General features: G+C 45.1%; 1 protein-coding gene across 3 annotated transcripts in view; it reads right to left on the reverse strand.

The window, feature by feature from the left end:
- Teh1 (tipE homolog 1 phospholipid transfer protein) overlaps window positions 1-22,011 on the reverse strand; it is a 40,406-nt gene extending 18,395 nt beyond the window's left edge. For all 3 annotated transcript variants that reach the window (XM_076895082.1, XM_076895084.1, XM_076895083.1), the window contains exons 1-2: window positions 21,154-22,011; window positions 19,116-19,449 (exon numbers count right to left, since the gene is read on the reverse strand). In XM_076895082.1, the coding sequence (XP_076751197.1) occupies window positions 19,116-19,449; window positions 21,154-21,715 (896 nt within the window). In that variant the 5' untranslated portion in view covers window positions 21,716-22,011. The remainder of the gene's footprint in view (window positions 1-19,115; window positions 19,450-21,153) is intronic.
- Window positions 22,012-24,329: the final 2,318 nt, after the last annotated feature.

Consider the following 24,329-nt stretch of genomic DNA (forward strand, 5'->3'; position numbering starts at 1 on the left):
GAAATTGCCTCTGTCACGAGGAATTTTCGAGTCAACGTGGAACCACGAAAAACACTCTGTGAGGAATGCAGAAACTTGGAACGAGCTAGTCCGACGTTACATAAATGTCCCGATGAGACTTACGACGCTGGGGACCTGGACGCCCAGAGGAAATTAACGGCGCCGTAATGCGAAACAAACGACGAGAATCGGGAAGTATTGTCGCGCGTACCGTTGTTCGCACTATCGAAAACGTATTTCGACGGCTGTAAATCTCGCTGGCCCCCACCAGATCGATCAACGCGAAACACACCCCGTATCTGATTATCGCTGACCCATTATCGCGTCGAATTATTGAATTATACGGAACATTTCATTATCGTTCGATATTACTCGGCAATTGGGAGTTTAATACATTTTACACGGCAGAAGAAAGAGCGAAAGGACATTCGGGGATATTTAATCGACGTATCGATGGCATCGGATGTAAATTTGTAATTAAAACGGCCAAAGTGGATCAAGACGAAGATTCCAAATCGAATTCCGACTAAACTGAGATATTCGCGTGTACGGTAACATAACAATCTCCGATCTCCAGACACAAGGGACGCATAATCAGGGATTCAGAGTTGAACCGCGAGAAATTTAATTAATTCGAGTGGCATGAAACGTTGGCAGTGGCGGCAAACAGATACCTTCCCCCTGTCCTAAACTCGCCCAGGGAACTTAATATCGTCCCGAACAGCGGTTTGGTAAATAAGCGATTCGTAATCGAATGATTCGAGTTGTACTTTCCGCGTACAGGACCAGCCGAGCGTTCTCTTCATTTCGACTGATGTTCACGCTCGAAACAAAACAGATGGGACGATTAATCCGGCTGACAAACCGCAGAATTTCATTTAGCGACTGAGTTTCGCGCGGAGCAGCCACGTTCCGGTTCGCAACCGAGTTCCAGATATTTCTGCCGTTCGTCTGGTATTGTGTACCGCCGTGAAACTTTCAGAGTTAAACCAGAACCATTCACGGCGGCCGATGGGGAATTAATCATCTCGTTGGATCGCAAACAGAGTGATTACGGAGCGAACGGTAGCGGCAATTGTTATATTACAGATTAGAAGCTCCATTTCGAATGGTTTCCAATGTTCGCCACGCGTTAACGCAACCAACCGTTTGCTATGAAAGTCACCGCCACTCGAATGTTCCTCGTTTCGTCGAGACGGTAAATAATACGCGTTTTAATCCGCGCGGAAATATTGATGATCGTTTACATTGGCGCCACGTGTTTTGCTGCGACAATACGAAATGTCGCGGATACTATCGAGCCATGGGTAGTTGTAAAGTAGCTCTGCAGATATGTTTAGAATCGCATAGCGTAATAGTTCGATTACAAAGTTCAGCAACTCCTTGAATAAATGAGGAGCGCAAGCAAAACGGAATATGCGTGCAAGCATGTAGTAATCGGCCACACGTTGTTCCCGGAAGACCGCCACAGCGGTGAATCATTCTTAATCGAAGGTTAAGAGAAGCTATACACCCTTTAACCCTGTGTTATTACCACTATACAGAACAATCGTTCTTTTCCTCTTCCTTGTTTACTCGCAAACGTGTCTCCCTTCTATTAAAGAAATATTCCATGATATTACACAGACTCCAAATTTAAGGAGAAAAAAATATCACTCCCTCTGGCTGCAATAAGAAAATAGCGTCAGTAATAGCGAATCGATGGCAACTTCTGTTCCTCCGTCGTCCACAATCCCAACCAAGGGAATCAACAAACAGCGCGAGCGGGCAATTAAAATCCTTGGATCGATCCGCGTTACTCCACAAACACAGCCGGTCGCGTGTAACACGAAGATCATTAAAATTCGTGTCGACCCGCGGGGTAACTCGACTCGGCAGCGTCGCTCAGAGGAACCACCGGATCCCTAACAAACAACCGATGTATCATCCCCTGAAGCGTTGCGTGAGACACTTGATCGAACCGTCCGTCGTCCGAAAGGACGCGACGCGGAACCGGACCTTCCGCGGCGAGTTTGTCATTCCAGCGCGGGAAATTTGGCGGACGCGTCCGGATGATCGAGCGATCGACGCGGTATGCGCACGATTCAGCAACTTCGGCTGTCCCGACGATAGGCCACGTTGTTTGGCGACGCGGCTCGTAGATCGAGCCCCCGTCAGTGACGAATCCGCTTATTGGCGACTAACAGTCGGTGAAATTGGGACATCGGGTGGAGATTATGTCGTGGCGATGCAGCGCACGGGTGGTTCGCGATGATGCAAACAGGGGTGTCGAGTTGTGAATTCGGGGGCGGGGGTGAAACGGGAGGAACAATCCGTGTTACGATTATTGCGCAGCGATCTTCCCGAGTGACGTGTACGAATGAGTTATGGAATGAAAATGGAGGTCATTGTCAGGAAGAACCGCTTGTGCATCGGATGGATTTCCATTCGAGTACGACTGGCAAGGTTGAACCGGAGGAACTATTTTTTTATTAAATTCTCTGATCTGTTTTGGCTGAAATATTCATCGGTGAAGCTGCGTCCACGTGTTCAGGAATGTGTTACGTGTGCATGTAGGTCTGAGGAATCAAAGAAGTCAATAATTTCGATGTTGCTAACTCTGGTCTGTCGTTTAATTCTTTATTCGCCTCGGGTGTATTCACACCGGTGCTGGTATCAATATTTCCTCCCGACTTCCGTCTGATAACCAGTCGAACACGAGCACGGTGAAAGAAACAACGGTTTCAACAAGTTTTCCGTGAATAATGAATGGCCGCTCGGTCGATTGCGTCTAGCCGATCTTTGCAACGTCATTAACGTCTCGCTTGTTCTGGCAAAACTAGCGGTAATCAGGATAAATCGTTTAAGCCGCGAGCTTTCATCGACGAGATGGATCAAATATTCCGCGTTCGTTCGAGAGTATGAAAAATGCAATTCCTATTTACGATATTGCATTGAACAGAAAATATCTTTCGACTGAAAAATAATTTCAAAATGAATCCAAGGGATTGGAAGATTCAATGATCCGTTGAAAATAAATAATACAGAGAGGTACGTTTAACGAGCGGAAGCTTCAATGGCCTTTATTTGATCCACGAACGAATGAAAATCAGAAAGCAACGTTAGATGCAGCAGGAACGTGCGTCGCTGGAGGCAAAATGAAAAATTCACGTAGGAGCTGAACTCTCAGTATCGTCGAAATCATTGATGCCCCACAAGAGGCCAAGTTCTGAATTTCCTTGGGGTGATCTTTAATATTACAGTCTAATGGACCACGCTGTCTTTGTGTCTGTCGATCCGACTCCACGTCTGTTCCTTCGAATTTTAATGGTCTCGAACCGAGCTTTCCGATCATTCCTATGCATTTTACAACAATTAGAGATCGCGATACCCCTTTGAGCGTTGGCAGAAAAATATTCTCCCTCGATTTCTATCTCAGCCGCGATACAGACGTCGTCGTTCCATCAATCGTATCGACGAGACGAAAATAGAGCGTACCAACTATGCAAATTGGCGAGTGGCGCAGCAAATATTGCCAGGAGATGCATATCCGTAGCCGTTCAACAATTTGACGAACGCGCAACAAGCCGTCTGTTCGACTCGAATTCTCGACCGCGCGAAATCACGGCGCGGCCGACAGAAACGATTTTCAATCTGTCGTGGGCGGGCACTGAATGCGACAGTTTCGGGCGTCGTTACGCGGCTGCATGCAGGCTGCATGAATGATATCGCGATTTCATCGAGCAAGAACAATCTAGGACATCCCGGGGCCGTCGCGAAGATTTAATGAAGCCTAAGGCGGACGCGCTGCAGCCATTCCATAAGGACGTCGTCGATAAATCGCGATCGATCTCTTCCCATTTTTTTTTCCTGTCTCCTCGAGCTTTCTTTCTCTTCCGGCAAGGCGCAGTCGTTTCGCGGAAAATTTGTTTCTCCTCGACGTGTCCGTGTCTATACATTATTCATCGAGGCGAAAAAGTTGATCCGTCGAAACGCTTCTTCTGTTTTTCGACGAATAAAAATTTCCACTGTGGATGCGTTGGTAGAGCATCGAAAGGAACAGGTGAAACCTTGGTGGATCACCAAGGAGTATATCAGAGTGTATCTTATTTTACGATGATCATTGAAATCACACTGAAAAATGAATGCCAGTACGCTTTTTTCTGTTTTTAAAATAGAGTGAAATTGAAACATGTTTTTCTTTGGCTTACCTGAAAATTGCATTGCTACAAATTAAACGCGGAATAATATTGATTCGTGCTAAGTATTCGAGTTGTTGATGGTTACAAGCACGTTTGTGCACTTGTTCCACGAGACGCATGGACCCCTCACGTCGTAGCAATTTACGAGAGGTACCATTACAGAGCTTTCAATTTAGCTTATGCGCCTCTTTTCGACTGATTACATAATATCGCCCCTCTATCCGAGCTAATAGATTACGTATACCGGGAAGAAGGAGACTTCTGGGATGGAAGGAGAGCTTTTGAAAATGAACACAATGCCGGGCACTGAATAACGGTAGCCCGTATGCAAGCTCGATATGGATTTTAGGTCATACTTGAGGAAATTTCGTGAACAATTATTGACATTCTTTTCAGTTCTATTGCATGGGACTTGGCCACGGTGAATGGTACATTCTGCCTTTAGAAACGGCCGTGTTTCACAACTTTAGCAGCCTCCTTTAGAACTCTGACATAACTCAGTAAATTGAAAAGGATAGATCTTTACATTCACAAAAATATTCGGGATTATGCTTTTGATAAAATCGAACTTTACGTGAAAACTACGGGATAAGTCACCCTTAATTTCCGATGATCTGAACTCTGCATAAGGTGAATTCTACATCACCGCTCTGGATAGCTATGAAGTCGTAACTGTGCGGACCTTTAAGTAAGATCCTTCCGGTGCATAAGTCCTAGCAGAATGAAATTTCTAGCTTTCTTTTTACGGGTGGTGTAACAGAGATATTCCAGCAAGGGACATCCACGGAGATAAGACAGGGTTTATCGTATACTAAAATAATTCCACTCCAATTGGGAAGGTAACGTCTGCTACCGTCCAGATTTGGGAGTCATAAAACTTAATTAAAATCATTTCATTCCACGGAACTCTTCAGTGAATAAAATCAAACAAAAAATAATTAAACGTACACACTCGTGATACTACAGCAGTAGCTGTTAAACAAGAGTAACATGAATTTGTACAATTAAACTCTATCACGCGAGCAACGTTGGAAAATGAAACATAAATTTCCTAGAAGAGCCAGGAACGTGCGAGTTCCTCGAATTTTTAATATCACAAAATTACCGCATAAAATCATCCAGCAAATTCTGCCTTGAATTAAGACCTTGAATTTATGTCTGGTCTACTCTGAATTTAGATCTTTGAATTCTCCTTGATCCTCCCTTGAATTCTAATATATGTTACTCAATTATGTATTCGCGACCTAACTTCATCCGAATGATATTTATCAGAAAGCAACCGCATCCAGCTCCGTTCTTGCTATCTTCTAATGAACCTTTAGCTCGTATCTGAACGGGATAGTGGAATTCCTTGGGAGGGATTGCTTGAAATTCTTTTCACGTCGTCCTGATTCCCGCACGAAAACATATTCCACGTAGAACAATGGCCAGAATGCCTCCGAACGTTTCGTGAATGGGAAGGGAGTAACCCGGTTTAAATGCAGTAATGGAACCGTGGAAAATATGAATATTCGCGGGAAGAACGTAAGGGATCCAGAAAATGTGGGCTCGCGGAAAAAGTACGGAGAGACAATGCCGCATAAATTCGTGGGCAGATAGAAAGGAATCGGAGAAATAGCAGCTTTGTTTCATTCTGAAAATGCAACAAATAAAGTCCGATAAATGGACGATCGAAAATACTTGACGCGCGTAGGAAGGAGGAAATAAAAAAAAAAAACTAGAAATAACAGAGTTTCTAATAACAGGATATTTGAGAGACAGACGAAGGACGGTGAGAATTTTGTAACATTTCATTTCCTGCTCTCGTTGAAAATATCACAGATCGATTAAACCGATTGACTAAACTCAAACGCTCGCCTGACTGCTAATAATCGTCGCAATGCCTCGAGCACCAGATTGCGCAAGCAACGCCTCGTCGGCAGACTGTTGTTGCTGGTATCGAGCAACCCCCGAACGTGTCCAGGAGCTTTATTGCGCTGGTATCAAATCTCAAACACCTACAGTGAAACACAATAGATCTGACGCGACGACTTTGCGATATATTAAATATCACGAAGCTCTATTTATTGCAGAGTTAATTACGACGATGAAGCTGCCCGTGACAAACGCGTATTTACGTAAATAAATTTTATTAAAATAGATATTATCATATAGAAGTTAGTTTCCTAGAAAATTGATATTTTCCACTCTAGAGAGAAGAACGAGAAAAAATCTGGAAAAATAAGAAGTTGCATGCACGGCGAACGCAGCAGTAAAAGGGGATGAAAAACAGTCTGGATGTTCAGATGCGAGCAGATTTCTTACAAAATGCTAAGTGAAGGAGCAACGGTGAATGAGGCAAGATGCAAATGTATGTAAAGCGCTGTTCCACGATTCCAGCGTTGATCAGAATAAATGCGTTCGCGTGTATTTAATGGACGCGCGTCCAAGAAGGGACTAAAGGGCGTACGGTTTTCATACATTTCTCAGGAGGAAGATCCCTCGCCACTTCCATTCCGTGCACGTTTAAATACCAAACGGAGAAGAATGGCCAAAGAAATCGTCGCGAACGAAGGAAGACACGATTTCCACGTCGACTCGCGAACTTCGTCAAAGGGTTGCTCTTTAAAGTGCACCCGTGGAAGGTAATTTTTATCGACTGCGACAAAAGGGTGGGCCGGTTCAAAGAGCAAGGGTGCAAGGAAGTGCTCCTTTTCGCGTCAAAGAGTTGAAATGTTAAATGGGTGCAGCTTTTGAATATCGACGGAAAGTTTCCAGCCACCTTTGTCTTGCGAGACTGGGGCCGTATCGATCCCCGAAAAGTTGCCACGGAAAAGTTTCGCGGGCACGGAGAAACGCCGGCCAATTAAAAATACGGCGACCCCGCTCCACAGTTCGCCCCCATCGGCGCCAGATTAATAAGTTTCGTTCGAAAACACTCGCTGACGAGATTAAACGATACTCGAACCCTTTCGCGTTTATCCCGCGGAATTGCACAGTAACGAAAATTTCTAGGCCGCGCTCGCAATTTACTCGTTCCCTTTGTGCGTTCGTTAAAACGGTTATTGCATGCGGGCCGAGCGGTCGAACCGTGACCGAACTTTAATCGTGCGTTATCGTTTCATTCGATGGAAAATTGGATGAGAAAGTGGAACGCTGAAACTGACGGGATGCTAAAAATCGTGGGGTTTATTCCTTTTATTAATGTCCGCGAGTGCTTGTTGCGTTTCATTTCATCCCCTAAATTATGATTGATCTTGAACAAATAATTTTACGCGTCGCTCTGTCCTCATTTGAATTGGTTACGAATTTATTTACTTAATTATACAGCACTCCGCTTCGTTCGTTCTTTACAAGAGGAAAGGAACAGGTTTTAATATTTCTCTGTGAGACGTCAACAAAGGCGAGCTTCTTGCATTTTGCTATGACATAATACTGCTCTTTGCTCCCATTCGACTTTCCTTCTGCGTCTCTCCGTTTCTTCCAGCCAGTCCTTTTTCCTCCACTCTCCTTACGTAGCCCTATTTTTCAGTCTGACAGTCCAAGTCTCTTTTGGCTTCTTTTGTATGACACTACGTACTCTTACATAGCTATTTCTTTTTTTTTTTTTACTAAATCTCAAGATTCCCTCTCGACTTCTTCATAAAAATTACTTATTATTTTCAGTAGAAACATTACAATGGATCTCCTTTAAGTTACAATCGTAAAACACAAGATGTCCCAATTTTCCAATACACTCAAATTCGACTTACGCTGAATGAACGATGCGACCCAGAAAACCATTACACGTCCTATTTCCACGATACGATTCGATTTGATATTTCTATCGAAACGAAGTTTATGCGCGGGCATTTCCCTCTTTCTTTCACAGAAGAAGTTCCTTCGAACATCGCGACCCCATTAGAAATTCTTGAGTCACATCAGACGTTGCGAAACTGTCGTTTTCCAACGATAAAGAATTCTAAGCTGGATTAACCTATGTACGGTTAGCATAAGAATTTGATAAAATGAGAAGAAGAAAGTATTTCTATACGTTTTTTCATGGCCAGCATCCAGCAGGACTTTCGAAGGAGAGTATAAGTGACTTGGACGTTGCAGAGGCGCATTCGTTGCCGAGGACGCAACAGATTTCCTTCGAACTTGTTGAGAGAGGACGCAAGGGGGATGAACGAGTTTCCGAGGGCGTTTCGACTCGCTCGCGAAGAACGCTCGTGACCCCGGTCTGGCCGTGGTCGAATTAAAACCCGGACATCTTTTCCTCGGCCCTTGGTAGCTTTCAATGAGCTGGGCAAGATGATGTGAACAAGTAGAACGTAAATGAGGGAAACAACATTGGCAGGAACAAGGACGAACGACATACGCGTCCACGATAATATGATTTCTTATGTGAATTTTTATTCCTGCACCATCAGAAATATATTGTTTCCTAGAAGAAGAATGGAATTAATCCATCGCCAATTTACGAAATAGTTTAATAGAATTACGTAGAACTTCGTGAGCCAGCTAAAACTATTCGAAGAATTAAAACCGGAGGAACTTGGCAGCCCAAGATCTTTCCACGCGGTTTCAACGAAATTCCTCCACTTTGAAAGGGGAAATTTTCAAAGGGAGAATCCCTTTAGGGGATACCACTTTAAAAATTACGAGATCTTCGAGCAACTTCGTTACCATTTCTACAGCCAGGAAAAGATTGAAATTACAGAAAGCGGTTAGCGAAGTTTTTATTTTTTTGTACGAACGAAATGAGAGAAATAAATTGTGGCCACGGAAAATTGGGAAAGAAGTCGCGACGGGGGTAAAAACATCGATGCAGCTTGTTTTACAGCCTCTTAGTTCGATTAGAGTGGATCCTACGGTACTCCAGTTCCGTCTCCGCTTTCCATGAAATTAAAATGGAGGCGAATGCAATTATAGGCGAATAAAAATGTAAGCCGCCGGCGTATGGATCCGCGTCCGATGGAAATTGCACTGGCCAGGACGATCAGGTTTGCAGGGAACGGAGAAGATTTGCATTAGAGACCGCGTACAAAGAGGCGAAACTAATTAATTAGCGAGGCACCGGCTCCCGAAGTCTGCCTCGTCGAGATTATTTCACACTCTCATCGCGACAATGGAAAAAAAAGATCCTTTATGAGCCGTTTGGTATACTTGCTTTTGATTGTCTCGCGGATTAATCTTTATTTCATTTCTGTCCTCCTTTCAACTATTTTAGTACACCTCTCGGTTATTATTCAAGATCAAATTTACGACGTTACACGATGGACTGAAGTGCAACTTAACACCTTCAAGAATATAATTAGAATTAAAGAATATTGAAAGCAACGTACAAAATGTAGCTAACTCGTAATATGAATTGTAAACTCATTTTCCATATTGCTGAACGTTATATGAGAAGAGGTTCCAGGATTGCATTGTATCCTTTGTGCCAGGAATTCCTACATCCAACTTCCGGATTGCTATAATAATTCCAAGCGGTTTCTATCTAACGAGAGGAACAAAAGGAACGATTTCTTTAACGACCTTTTGATAGTCGACATCAACGAGGAATCCTCTCTTCTTCTCGGTACTAAATTAGCCGACGAAGAAAAATGAATATGCATGTGGTGATGAGTATCTCCAATTATTGAATAAAACAGGAGGTGACTTCTGTGGGAGAGTGGACAAAAAATTGTATTTGTACTAACATAGTAACAGTATACTTTTAACGCTTCTTATTTTACAGCCGCATTATTCACTTTACTTCTCTTTACTTCCGTTATTAATATTCGATAACGGTTAATTAATTCATGCGCGAAAGAAAGTGCTGTTACGAACTCGATTACACGCTTCATTAGTGTTTTGAAATTCAATGAAATATTTAACATTTCATTAAGCTGTAATATCGTTGTTTAAAATTGAACGTAAGTACATGATTGTATAACGTTCGCCAATTGCCTGGCAATTAGTTTGTCGACGAGAGTTAGTCGTTCCGGTTGCTTTGAGAAATGCGATACAAAAATTTCGCACGGAAAATGTTTTAGCCACGGCGAGATAAAGGAAAATAGATTCGTACAAGCGTAAATGAAAAAAGACCCGACGATCTCGAACACGATTTTCCTTTTGGCTGGTAAAAGTAAAGAAGTAACCGTTCTCCCGACGACTTTCTGATAGCCGAGTTAGAACGGATGCTCTCGACCTCAGCGCTTTTTTTTCTGCTTCGTGCCAAAGTACCCGAAGAATAAAAACGAAGTGTACACGGTGGTGGATGTTTAAGTGTGCTGAAACACCGAGTGGCTAGTGCAAAGCGCATTTCTAACGCCCACAGCACGATGTTCAAACGACTCAGATGAATCGTTCTGTCAGTGGGGGTGAAAGTTTTGGCAATCAGGCAAGATCGATCGCTGTCCACATTACTCGGTTCGTAATTCCGCGACTATTAGCGATAAATAAGAAATTTTCATAATCTATTATTACAACTAGAATATAATTGCCAAAAGATATTTCATTTTATTTGCATTTTATTTGCTGACATTTCTAATCATTTCTTCTATTTTCTATCGTATCGTATATAACCAGGTAAAAAGGAAATAAACCAACAGACTTAAGAACCGTCTTCCACATCCGATTCCTCTTCGTTTCTTGCGCCACGTTTCGACTTTATCTTCCTCCTTCTTACTACTACCTCGCCCCTACCTCAGTTCCCTTTCTTACCACTTTCAACCTACCTTACCCAGCATCCAACGCGATCGATATCATTTTCCTAAGTGATCTCGTGATACGCCAAGATTATTCAACTGTGAATCGCATTTCTGGCTTTCCTTTGAAACGGCGTTGCTCGCTTTTTAGAAGCCCCCTTCGCTCGAACGTCTCTAAGTGTTCCCATACATTTTTAACCCTCCGCGTATCTAAGCGGAAGAACGAAATTTATACGCCCTTTCAACATTTAATACGCGATGCAGTTCGCGTTATTTTTCTATATACAGTTTCCTAGGCGAACATCCTTGCAACGATTTCACCTCCCTCAAGTTCGACGAGGATCATTCGTATATTCTTCTCTCATCGCGCGGATCACGCGGCTCGCTGTTCACGGACGCCTGGTAAGACGACAAGCGGGACGATCGATGAGTCCCGTTTCGCCATCTGTTCTCTTGAACTACTTCGAAACTCGATTCACCGTTCTGTGCTCCCCGCATAACTTACCCGGCCGCGAACTGCATTAGGGGGGCGTTTTTGCACCAGGCCGCCTACGCGAGATTTACGGGGGCGCGATGCAAAGAACGGGGCTCGACTTGTTAACTCGCGAACCGATACCACCCTCTGATTCGATGGTACCGTGGTAGAACGCGAAATTCGAGACGTTTGTTCGACAGTCGTTCAATTGTCGTCCCTGCTGGCAAAGAAATTATAAATTTCGACGCTTATCGATGCTGCGTCGCGCGTCGAAGTGCTCGACACTCGCGTGGCTGAGATACGGGGATGATTTATGTTCAGTGGAATCGGGAGATGTCGATGAAGGCTGCCGAAAAACACGGAGACAGCGCGGAAGCTCGATTCGAATCAATCTCCGCGAAGGAATTGTTTTTCCTCGCATCTGAACCAGATGCGAAAGTCTTAATAAAATCTCGAAGGATATGTTTTCCCGTCGACGCGATCGAAGGAAATCGAGCGATAAGTCAAGCCGTGAGAAGAAATTTCATTTATCCGATTACGCCGCGCCTCGCTGATCGATGGCGCGGAATATCATTATGCTAAAACATCGCTGGAGACGACATGAATGCATCACTGTCGAATAATTAGCGAAGTTTAATGGATCATCTTCGTTTAGATGCAAAGTGAGGACAATCTAACAGTCTAACTTGTCTTTAGAGAGTAAATTATTAATTTTGCAATCACTGTTGAAAGCTCTTGAGTTATCGACGAAAAATTCTTCCAAGCTTCTTCCTTGTCTACGGTTCTGATTAATCGAAAAAATTCGGAAGCTTGATAACAAAGACGAAACGGGGGTCTTCAGGCATCGACGAACTAATGGGAAGACGTTAATTAGTCCGTACATCGCTGCATCGGTGGACTGATATATTAGGCGAAGATTAATAGCTTCAAACTGATACGCTGTTCCGAAACCTGTTTGTCTGATATCTTAGTGTATTATACTAATGACAGCGCTTTCGTTGGTCCTTTGGATTACGTCCAACACACTTCACCAGCACACTTTTGCAGCTGTTGGACTCCATAACGAAGAATGATAGAAGTCCCAGATTCCCCTTGGGCGAATAACAACGACGGCGGTTGCGAAACGTTTATTAGCAAATTAAATCGAATTGCGAAGAGGAGATGGCGGCCAGTGATGCTGTTGAAACTTGAAAATGCCAGATTAAATTGATTTCTATGTTGATTCGGTTTTCATTTCGTTGATTGTAAACATTTCATATAAAACGAATAATGGAAAAATGAAAAAATTGTCTCGAAGAACGTACAATTTGGAGAGAAACTGAGACCGTACCACGCGTCAATGACTGCGCAAAAATGAAGCACGTGCCACGAGGTATGATTAAAGGCGGCCGATATGTTACAGTTTGTAATTATTAAAAGCGCTTGACTGTTTAACCAAAGCAAAGATGAATCCACTTTATGTCGTCCACTTGAAGTTTGACCTTATTTCTACAGAGATTAAAGTTTCATTTATCGAATGAAAGCACTAGCTTCTCGCGACCTTGTATGCAGTGGCTCGAGTGTAAGCAAAGCTGCATTTTCATCTCTTCCCCGAGCCGCCCGCTGAACGAATGTCTCATACTTTTATTCGAATTATTTACACCTGTAAGCGCAGCTTAATGACGATAACTAATTAACCATTTACTCTCCGGGAACACTATTCCCACATTCAATCTTACAACTTGTTACGTCGAAATACTAATTAACTCCATTAACTCCGCTAGCATAAAATAACAAGTGGTACAATAAATTCTCCAGAAGGATCTCGCGATTACCCAATCACATTGGTACAAGTCGCAAGTCGCGGCCACCGATTAATCTTCAAGAGAGAACCCCGATTCCGGTAAATCCACGAGAAACTTATCTGCTCGCGAGGAAGAAAAAAAAGGGAAGCACGGAATTCTCATCTTTGCTCGCGCCCCGCTCCCCAACCGAGGGCAATAAATTCATCCCCCCATAGATTTCGCCGGGAGTTCCAAGCTCGAACGGGTTGGAAACAATCGCGCGACGTAACCAAGCGCGAAACACAGCCTTGCCAGGCGAGAGGCGGTGGTAATTTCAAAGCGCGAAGAAACGAACACCGCCGAGAAGAAACCGCGCTCTCAAGAAGGACGGAGCCGTGACCCGCATTTCGAGCCTCGCATTGTTTCCACCGGCAACAGCCCTACTTCGTTACAGGCCGATCGACAACGTGCATACTCGCGGTCCTCGCGTCGCAATATCGCGGAAACGTTCGCCACGGTGGCGAGAAGAAGAGGGCTGGTATCGAGCGACCGGAACAAAGACGGTGTCGCGGTAATTTCAATGGGGACTCGTTAACCCATATAATTCATCCCCTTGCACAAGGCGATGTCGGCGTCCCCGCTATTTAACGGAAACGTCCAATTCTTGCCGTTTGTTAAAACGCGCGAGAAATGAAGGCGTGGCTTTTCATCTGTTCCTGGTATCGTTTTTACGTTTTATTGCACAGCAATAATTATATACGAGAAAGCAATACGTGATTATAAAATCCGCGCCATGTTGCGCGATAATATCGTAAGATAAATTTAGCAGCGGTGCGAATACCAATCGAACTCACCGTATTTCAACATCGCACAGGCACTGTTTAGCGCTGATTTACACAGTGAACCTCGCAAATTCGTTAGGAATAAAGCTCTTTAAACCGCAACAGCGCAATCGAACAAATCTCCGGCCTTCGCGTTCGCAGTAGCCGAACTATCAATCGAGTCAATCGATTAGAGTTATCTCTGAAAAGCTGTTACAGGTGAAGCCCCTGTAATAGCCTCGACTACCATCCAATTCCCTGATGTTCCACCGCGAAAAATAAGATCAACGCGCTCCGGCGTACCGGCTGGTAGCCGCTCGAGATTCGAATAAATCTGCTGGCTCCCGTCAGAAGTAATTAAACTACAATCATACCTAACGGGCGGCCTAGATAACTACTTCCATAACGTTTCGTACCACCAGCCGAGCCGTCTGCAACTGCGTCCCGACTTCGTGTGCGTCGCCTCGTACAAGCGGCGGACGCGTGTGTACGTCTGACTACGGACGAACGGGTATCCTGTGCAACCGCGTTCGCCAAGTGTGCACGCGCGCGTGCAAATGTGCGCGCGGCCTCGAAGCTAAGTCGTCGTACTGATTCAGTTTGATCGAAACCGTAATTTCGCGGGCTGGGCACAAGCTGGGATGTATATAAGGGAATATCGAGTGGCTGGTATTGTAAAGTGTAATATGGATACGGGTTGAAGAAATGGAACGGTCGGATCAGGGGTGGCGAACGCATTCCTTCGAAGAGGATCCGCGCTTTCTTTACGAGAGATTTCTGCCAAAGGATAGAGCTTCAACCGCGTCCTCCAGGCCCGCCCCACCTTTTTCTTTGGGAAAAGGGATGTTCCATGCGACGAGTTCCGATGCTTGAACCTTCAAATTCGTCGAGGCTGCCAAGGAATCTCAAATATTTGGAATGTAATAGATATGTAGAGAAACATTGGAGAGAGTTTATCTCTGTTAAGTGTAAGACGACTTTAATGGGTTTTAAAATGGTGGATACTACGGTTAGTTGCATTTTTCATGGCGTGCCAACTTTCGAGCAAACTGTTTATTGCCTGGATAATGGTAATCAAAAAACAAAGACCACCGAGGAGTGGACCGCGGAAAGAGTGGATCCAGTTACAAAGTTAAACTTGTAACAACTTTTCAACTGTCTGCCAGCCAGCATTCCCTTTGTATTTCAGAGTTATTACATCTTTATTGCAAGCGTTTCGGAGTTTGGGAACAGTGGAGCTCCATAGCCCAGAGGAGGAGGCAAGTTTGTTTTAAAACAATTGAGTATGCAAGTCTCCCTTCGTTTTACTCTAATCCTCAATTAACCACGTTGTAATGCCATTATAACGAATATACAAATTGTAACTTGTAGTTACTGTAGACCGTGGTAACTGGAGGAAGTGCTCGTAACACCAGCGAATTCTTGATCACTGTTGCAAATGGCTTTCTGGAGGTAACCAGGTCACGTTGTTAAAACCTGTTTGCGCTAGATAACTTCTAACAAACTATCTCTACTTCTTCGATGTTTAATATATTTCGTATAATTATCGAACAAACTAAAAAATCTCGACAGTAGATTACCTCATCGTTTAAACACACAACTACTAATAAAACAAGTACGAAAAGATTGCGACACCACGAGCGAAACTCCAAAATGACCCGACTGAACATCGAGACACGCTGTCCTCGCGTTCTCGAGGAAATCCGACACACTTTGAATTTCCCCGTTCAACCGCGGCCGCAATTTTGCGGATGACAAAGTCAAACGTACAATGTTCCGGCGGTCGAAATGAATTCCTCAGCACTTTTCCCCCGCAGGTGTCGAGGGAACGTTTCGCGACCCTTTCGGAACGGCATTCCAATTAAAAGTTCAAGAGCGTTTCACGCCCCCTCCGACGTCGGACCCCGCGTTCTCAAACGTTCGCGAGCGGTCGTGCGAAAGCGACTCGCAAGACCTTGATTACTTGACCAGCGAAATATCGCACGCTAGCAGAGAGCAGCCCCTGTTCCGAGCTAATAAAAGTTCCCTCCCTGCTACTTATTTCGCGTTCGACCGCCACGACCATCCGTGGTTAGCGATCGAGAGTGTATCAGAATTGCTTCTCTTTAGCATTCAAGTATATCGTACGAGATAAAATAATAGTTGCAGCGAAAATTGTGGTACAATTGTAATGAAATTTTAAATCCGTTGGCTATTAGGAAAACTACTTAGCAGCGTGAATGTCCTGAAGGAATTCGTTCGTGAAACATTGTACAAAAGCAGTAAAGTGGTAGAGTCGTAAGTTCATGAGCCAAAGGATCTGGCGTACACGAAAAGGGGAGACACTGAAGAGCTGGGTGAACGGCGATGGTCTGCTCGATTAATCCAGCCCTGATATATCGTGGTCCAGGTTAGCAGTGCTCGTCGTGGCCATCCTTGCCGTGAGAGCCATCCAGCCTGTTCCTCTTAATGCCAGGGCGCGATACAGTGCCAACGGGGGCTATAAAGATGACAAACGTGCCGCGACGGAAAAATAACAAGCCGCCAGGCAGTGATGAGCCCGTGGTGCGCCCGACGAAATGATCAGGACGTTTAAAATGGACACGTCTCGACTTTCGGCCGGGAAATCACCAGTTTTTTCACCGCAACGATACATACACCCTGGCATCATGGCTGAATCATGTAACTCCGGGTGGCTCTTTTACGAGCACCACTATTCGCTTCTATGCTTGTCTGCTTCTCTTTGTATTCGACTAGTCTAGCGTAAATCAAAAAGTGTGCCAGACTCTTTTCCCGTTATTTTGTTTTTCCTTTTCCCCGCGGATCTATTTTTTTGCAGTTTCAGAGGGTGGCAATTGGGAAAGAGTCGTGCTGTGTAGAAAATGGCAAAGTTGCAAGTCATTTTGTTCGAGAATCGTTTGCTTGCCACGTTTTTCTGAGTTTCCTGAGACAAAGGTGTAGTTGCTATCATCTATCTTAATGCCTGCGGTAAAGATGAGTGTCGTGTTAGCTGAATAATTTCGTACATGACTGATATCCATCAAAAAGCACGTAAAAAGTCAAAAGATAGCAGAAAGTGGCATGTCGCTGACGCACTGGCCTGTAATGGAATATGCTCGAGCTTTAAAGCGAGTACTTTTTTCCCGTCGTACTGAATAATAACGCGAGCAGTAAAATGAAAAATGGACTGGTATCTCTGTTGTTAAATATATAATTAAGCTCGAACGAAAAGTACGTACCAAAAATTGAGTAAAGTTGATTTCTGACATTCATATGCTGTTTGATGAAGCAGTTGCTTTCTCAAATTCTCTCTTTTTTTTTATATCTCTTCGTAAAAATGACTGATAATAATAAAATAAATGTTCAATCGACTTCAATTTATAAAGATGCATCGAAAAATTCGCGGCGTAAGCGCATACTTTCACGGCTTGCCTGTTCTTTCCGCTCAGCTTAATCTACTGATACTTCTATCACACATTGCACTGCGAAAATTACAAGCAACCAGCGATAATCCTTCACACTTAGACCGCCAGCTCTTCGATCCATCCTCGTAAATACCAATCGACATCCCTTTTCATTTATCGACAAAGGAAAATTGCTCTGAAAATCCCTTGATCAATCTTCTTCTAATGATCGTCAGTGCGATCACGAGTTCTCATTGCGGCGAAGCCAGTAGGCCGGCGAAATTCCAGATCGAGTATTCAATCAGAAACGGCGATTCGATCGGCGCACTCCAAAAGGGAATTCTTTTTTTTTCTAGGCTTAACCGATCGGAACAGTTCGACGGTTACGCGTCCAGCATTTACCGATTCAGGGATTAAATAAAACGCATTCCTGTCACGTTTTTTGTAGCTGTTAGAAATTGGACGGTCGCACGAAACGGAGGGCAGACACGAAACGAATACATCAGAGCAGTTTGTATTTGTTATTTCGTGATAACAGAATATTACACGATATTCAATTGTATCAAGGAGTTCGCCTTGTAAATAATTTAAAACTGCTTTAACTCAAAGTTCTATCTATATTCTCCCACAATTCTCGAGCGACTTCTATCTCTCTCATAAATATCACAACTACCCTAATCGTCGTATCCTACATTTACCTCTAACTTCCTTTCAATCGCAAAAATATCGCTCAACAATCTCCGAAGATCCTCTCGTGGAAGCACAACACATCACTCAACCGGAAAGATCCCCGTAAATTCACTGATAGAAACTTCCTCGAAGAGCGATCCAATGAATAATAAAACACTCGCCAGTCACGACATTTCAGTCGTTCCCATGTCTCCAAACTTGCTTAAACCTTTAATCACAGGTAGATACTAAGAGTTCCGAATCTCAAGTCAGAGTTTCGCAGTTGCCTAACTTCTTTTTAGTTTATATTAAAATGTACAAAAATTCCCATTTCCATTACTAATTCCACTACTGAAGTAGCCTCTAAAAGGGCTACCTCAACCCTTGGCATGGACAAACCTAACCTGTGCTCTGGCGAATTTCTCTAATTCGCGTAGAGGTCTCAGGGCGGAGCAATCTGTGAGGAACAAACAGGAGAGATTCCCGTGAAAGTAGCAAGTACCTTATAGAAATCTGAACGTAATGGATCCGCAAATAGAAACGATTTGACTTGCTCCGCATAAAACCCGTACTCTAGCGAGCAGATATAGTAGGGAGCTTTGCGCTGATATCTGAGATACCCAGGTACACCTGGGTGCCCGTGAGATAACCGGATAAAGAAAAATCTCGCGAGATAATCGAGAATCTCATAAGATCTTGTGAGAATCTCATAGAAACAGGAAGACCGTCTAGAAACCTGCTGCAATAGGATTCCATACATAAATTCTGTACATGCATAGCGAATACTTGGTCCCACGAATATCTTAAATTAGCCAGGCACGGTGTACGGTGTCACTGTAGAGCGTTCTCACCAACTTTGCTCGTACGACCAGCAATCGCACAAAATCTGATTCCAACGATGAAACTTGGTCTCACGGCTAGCTTAAGCTATCAAAGCAGGGAATATGGGCTCGCGACACGTGATACCACGCGTTTCCACCGTCGTTGGAAACTCTGCCTGTGCACAGCCGAGGATCGTCCATGCCTTCCAGTGAAGCTCTAGTTAGACGGTAGATTTGGCATTTGCCAGCAACGTGTTGTCAACCGGATGCTCGTCCGGGACACGCGACAAGATAAATGCTAGCAGGGACCTTGCTCTAGTTTATAGAGGGAAGTCTGAATGCACGTTACCTGAGATCGTTGCCCCTGCCCCGTCTGATGCCTCGCGAGGAATGCCGTGGCGGTGGGCTGCATCTGCAGTCACAGTACATCACACACAGAGCGACGCTGGTCGCGAGTGTCACTACGAAAGGCGCCGCGAAGTAGTGTAAGATGGTGGTGACCTGCGCCTCGCGGTTATAGTTCGCCATCACTATGCTGCCGTTCACGCGGCTGTAATGGCAGGGGAACGTCGCGCCTTTGTAGCCTAGGTCGCGGATGAAGTTCTTGCAGTCGACGTCCGGCGGATAGCCGCACCCTTTGATGTTCACCAGGAGGACCGCTTCCACGTCGCCCGGCGTTGGCACTGGCGTGAAACAAAAGTTTCGATTATGTTAGAAAGAGTTCATCCCCTGCTTTTAGCGTCGATAATTATTATTTGACAAGCGCCAGTTACTGTTTAGAACGTGTTGAAATAAAGGTTAAGAAGAAATAGTACATCTTTAATTGTTAAGAAAGAAGTATGATGTTCTGGCGATGGAAATTTCAACAAATCAATCTACATTGTAGTACCTTACGATAAGTCTACGAAATAGTGACGGAGAGCCGCTGGTTTACCGTATAAAATATTGAACGCTTGAACTTTGACTACCATTATGCCTCGACACAAGTCAATGAATTATAATGCGGTAGAATTGAAGAAAAACGGTCGACCTCTTGGACAATTTTCAGCGAATAATAGCACGTTTTTTGTTAACTCGATGAAAGAGTATCGATAATATTGATTTTATAACATAGGTAAGTTAAAGAGGTGCAAACTGCAAGATGGACGATAAGCACGAGCTCCAAACCGAGGACAATGGATTTTCATGATGCAAATTTCATGAATGACGTATAAGCTGCAATTTTTTCTCTTATGTCCTCGAACTGACAATTCTACCGAGTGATAAATAACAGTAAATTTCAGCAGCGTCTACGAAAATAGCTACCCAAACGATAAGAAGAAACTAGAACGCTTAGTTAATTAGATTCATTTAAATGCTAAGTATTTTTAATCTTTAAATTACAGCGTCTGTATAAACTTCACGAGATGCAAGCTGCCCTGTTTAGCATGGAAATTTGCTCTGAGAAAAAACCAATCATTTCACGAACTTTGCAGAATTTTTATTTATCCTAACATATCTCGTCAACCGTAGGAACAGATATAAGAAAAGTTTTTACACGAGGGTAGCAACGTTCCGAGATATTTGCTCGAACACGAGAAGGAAAATTTAATAAGATATAAAAGCCACAAGGACAAGAAGAGAGGGATACGCCGACAGATAGAAATAAACTTTCGTATTTCGAGGGACACTCTATATTCCATCAACTTCATCAAAATCAAGTTTCTAATTCGCTCATATATAAAATTAGAAACACGTAGGAAAAGTGGTTATTTTGTCGTTATTTTCCTATTGCAATATAGCCAAATTAGTATTAAATAATGAGGAGAGAAGAAGTTTTTTACGTGACGACGCAGTCACAAAATACGTTAATCTACCGAAACTCTTACAATATAAGATATAATAACACGTAGATTTCACCTGCGCCAAGCTTTCTATTTCAACTTTCGCCATTTCCCAACGAGTGATAAACCTTCTCCACTTATTTCAACAATATCTGAACTTCGCTCGTGATACACACTACGCGCCACGGAATAACAAAAATCTCCTATCGCACACCACATGTCTCGCACATTACACGATAATCCACGAACGAAGACCCCTCGTTCGAAATCAGAAGAATTAAAACTACACGAATTCACTAAATAATTGGAAATGTAAAAAAAACATTCAAATTTTCAATCGTAGGACTAAAAACAAGTAGAACTAGTAAACTAAAATCTCTATTAAAATTCCCCCGAAACTTGATGGAACGTTCCACGTAGCATCCAAAAATCTCGCAAGATAAAACGAATATGTCCACCTGTGAAACGCGACGAAAAGCCGTAGCCCTCGAGAACCCGCAAACGCGACAACCCAAGGCGAAGAGTAAACCCTAGTAGTAGAGATCAAGGAAGAACGACTCTCACCGGGAGTGGTAGAGATGTGAGCGTGGCCGGCGGTGTTGCTCGTGTTCTCTCTACCTCCTGTGTCGTTCATGCTCGCGTTGCTCCATGGCGTGTAGGTGACGTATATATGCGTGCACCTGTAAACGTCGCTGGTGCAGCCCTCCCGGCAGGAGCTCCAAGTGCAGTTGAACAATCCGGCCACTTCCTCGCGCCTGGACGTGGTGCAGATGACGGGGTCCGGCGAGAAGTCAGCCGCCAGGGTGCTGATGGCCGGATCGACGTAGAGCGGCACCAGGAATAGGAGGGCCGCGCCGCCGGTCGTCGCGACGATCCCTAACGCCCAGGTGGCGTAGAAGTTGAACCGCTGACGGCAGGTACGCCGTGGCGGTCGGCGCCGCGAAGCGCCGAACCCGAACTCCAACAGCTTGCGACGACGTAGCTCTCGCTCCTTGAAGTCGTGCTTCTCGTTCAGCTGACGCTGCTGCTGGTAGTAGTGCTCGCTAGGGTGCTGGCCTGGTTGATGATCGCTCTGACACTGGACGCAGCTCGCCTCCAACAGGAGCTCGGAGCTGCTCCCGCGCATCACCCGACCGCTCTCAGATAGGTGCCAACCGGAGCTTCTTCAGGCGTTCCAGGCAAACGGATCGAGGATGCTCGAGGATCCTTATCTCCACTAGGATTCATCGAGTGCCGGCCGGGCCGCTTTTGTCCGCTGGTTACGACGGGGTCAGGGGCTGGCGAGCTCGCGAGGTCGTCCGTCGAGCCTTCTTCTCGAGCATAGGTAGCAACCGGAGGCTCCCTGGATCGTACGATCGATCTTACGCCTCGTTGATCTCATTTAGCGAGCCGCGTCATTTGGTGAACACTGCTAATTCGAGATTGTCGCACTGACTTCCGTTAATTACTCCGATTCACTCAAGCTTTTAGGCCGCGCACCATTGAGGCCTTGCGTGGACACGAGCTGTACGCTTTGCTCTATGGTTTCGTTAATTCGATTAGTCCGATACGTTGACCCCTGCTTCCAGAGGGTATTAGAAGATCCGGCGTACGTAGTGATCTACGAGGAACCTGGACCGCGACAGAGAGCGATCCTCCGTTATCGTCGCTTCGCCAAGAGCGACGGTGCCTGTGAAGTCTCATGGAAATTTTGCGAGAACCTAAGCGAGATCCTGCGCTCAGCGTGGCGCATTTCGCGAATGCCAGTACGTTCCTGATGATTCGAGTATCCTTGACACGGCATTCTGTGGATCAACGGATATATGCGATTGTGGTCTCATATCATGAGATGCTCTTTTTGCTGAGACTTTACCCTGTTCTTGAACCGAGACAGTAGAGTAGGTTCAGCTAGGGCTCTCTTCGAACGTAAAAGCCAGCCCAGTCGGTTCCAGCAGTGGAACGAACCGATCGACTCGTCTGCACTTTACAGCGTCCCCGTTTTATCGCTATGCATAATGACCTTGCACGTTTAAAGTTCTTTTAGGCCATCGAAGTAAGTCGATCGATCACGACCTTTTAGCTGTAGTCACGCTGTAGTTAGTCGTAGAGCATCTCGCTAGCACGTTCGACTCGGTCTTCCGATCCGCGTGGAAAAGTTTCAAGGCCGTTATCTTTTGCGCTAAGCACACCTACGAACCGTTTCCCCAGATAACCATCACTTGAACTCTATCGCGTAATCGACGGCACTCGAGGAATCATTATTAACCGAATACCCGATAAATTAGGCCTGACGTTATTCCTTTGCTCACTGTTGAAAAATACACTTTCTTGCAACGAACGGACATCGATAGGAATTTTTCAAATACACGCTCGTGATTCGATCAATTAATTACGATCCCTTTAGTAATCCAATTGGCTCGAGTTTTCTCGCTAACGATTTCCCTCGCTCCTTCTCCGTTTCGTCCCTCTCTTCCCCGTCGAATGGTTCAACAAATCGAGCGGACAACCATAATCGTCCGCGAAGGATCTGCTTAGCTAACGAGGTCGATGATCGATCGACCGCCGTTGCTATTAGAGCTTCTAATCAACAGGAGGAGCGTCCTGGACGAAAGGCGTAAGGATAACACAGCTCGTGACGCTTGTCCAAGATTGATTCACAATTTTTCTTCCTTTTCTCCTTCCTTGAAAAAGACAGCCTTCCCTTGCGTCGATACTGTAACCGTAATCAAGGAAATCCGATCGCGAGCGACGCGACCTTAACGAACGACAGACCGTCCTCTCTCCTATACAGTTTGCTCGTCTACTTTTCCACCGACTCCTTTCAAATAAATCCTCCCACTCAGGCTCTCGAACTATTAGTCTGGTTAGATTATCGTAAACCGATCCTCTCTTTCCTCCTCCAATGTCAACGAACAAAAGACACCGTGCCGTGTCCCGCTGGCTTCCGTTACAGGAACGATTAACACCCGCAACTGGTTGCCACCGACCACTGCGTGTTGACCTAGAAATCTCGCTCGATCGGTGCCACCGGTGTTTACCTTAAGCATTCGAACACCTGGAGACCCGTATCCAAGGCGGCGTTATCCCTCTTCCCGGTCGATCGATCGGATCCTCGATCCTCCGACACTTTCCGCCTCTAACCAACGCGTTCAAACACCATCTATCACCGTATCCTCTCGTTTTCCCTATCCTCCCGCTACTTCGATCCACAAGTGTCGTTCGAAGCTACGAGCGCTACTTCGAGCACCGTCGTCGCGTATCGACCGCGAGATACCCAGGATCCTGCCCGCATCGAACACCCAACCAACACCTAAGACACCTGACACCTGAACACCTACACCTGACTCCCGGCCACCGCCGAGACTTGCCACGTCTGTCGCGCGCAGCGTCACGCGAAACGGACCTCTCCGTCCGTGCACTGGGCGCAGGAGCTAGGGATCGACCAGGCCTCTAACGCTTTTTGTTACATCTGGCACCACCTGCACCTGCGGCTCGCGTTCCGGGTAGCATCCGCCTCGCGGATCGCGAGTTAAAGCGTGACTACTCGTCGAAACTCGAGCGAGAGTCCTCGACGGGACAAGCTTTCGTCCGACAGCGACAGGGCGGGGTTCCAGGCGCGCATGAGCGTGTGTTGGCCACCCCGTGCACCCCCGCGACAACCACCCCCACGTTCAGCTCCCCCTTGTTTACGCTCCTGCCTTGCTCCCTTTTTGCTCGTCTTCGCGCTCGTGCTCGACCTACCACCCCCTCCGCTCACCCCG

This window comes from Xylocopa sonorina, chromosome 5 (assembly GCF_050948175.1).
Source record: "Xylocopa sonorina isolate GNS202 chromosome 5, iyXylSono1_principal, whole genome shotgun sequence".
Lineage (NCBI taxonomy): Eukaryota > Metazoa > Arthropoda > Insecta > Hymenoptera > Apidae > Xylocopa > Xylocopa sonorina.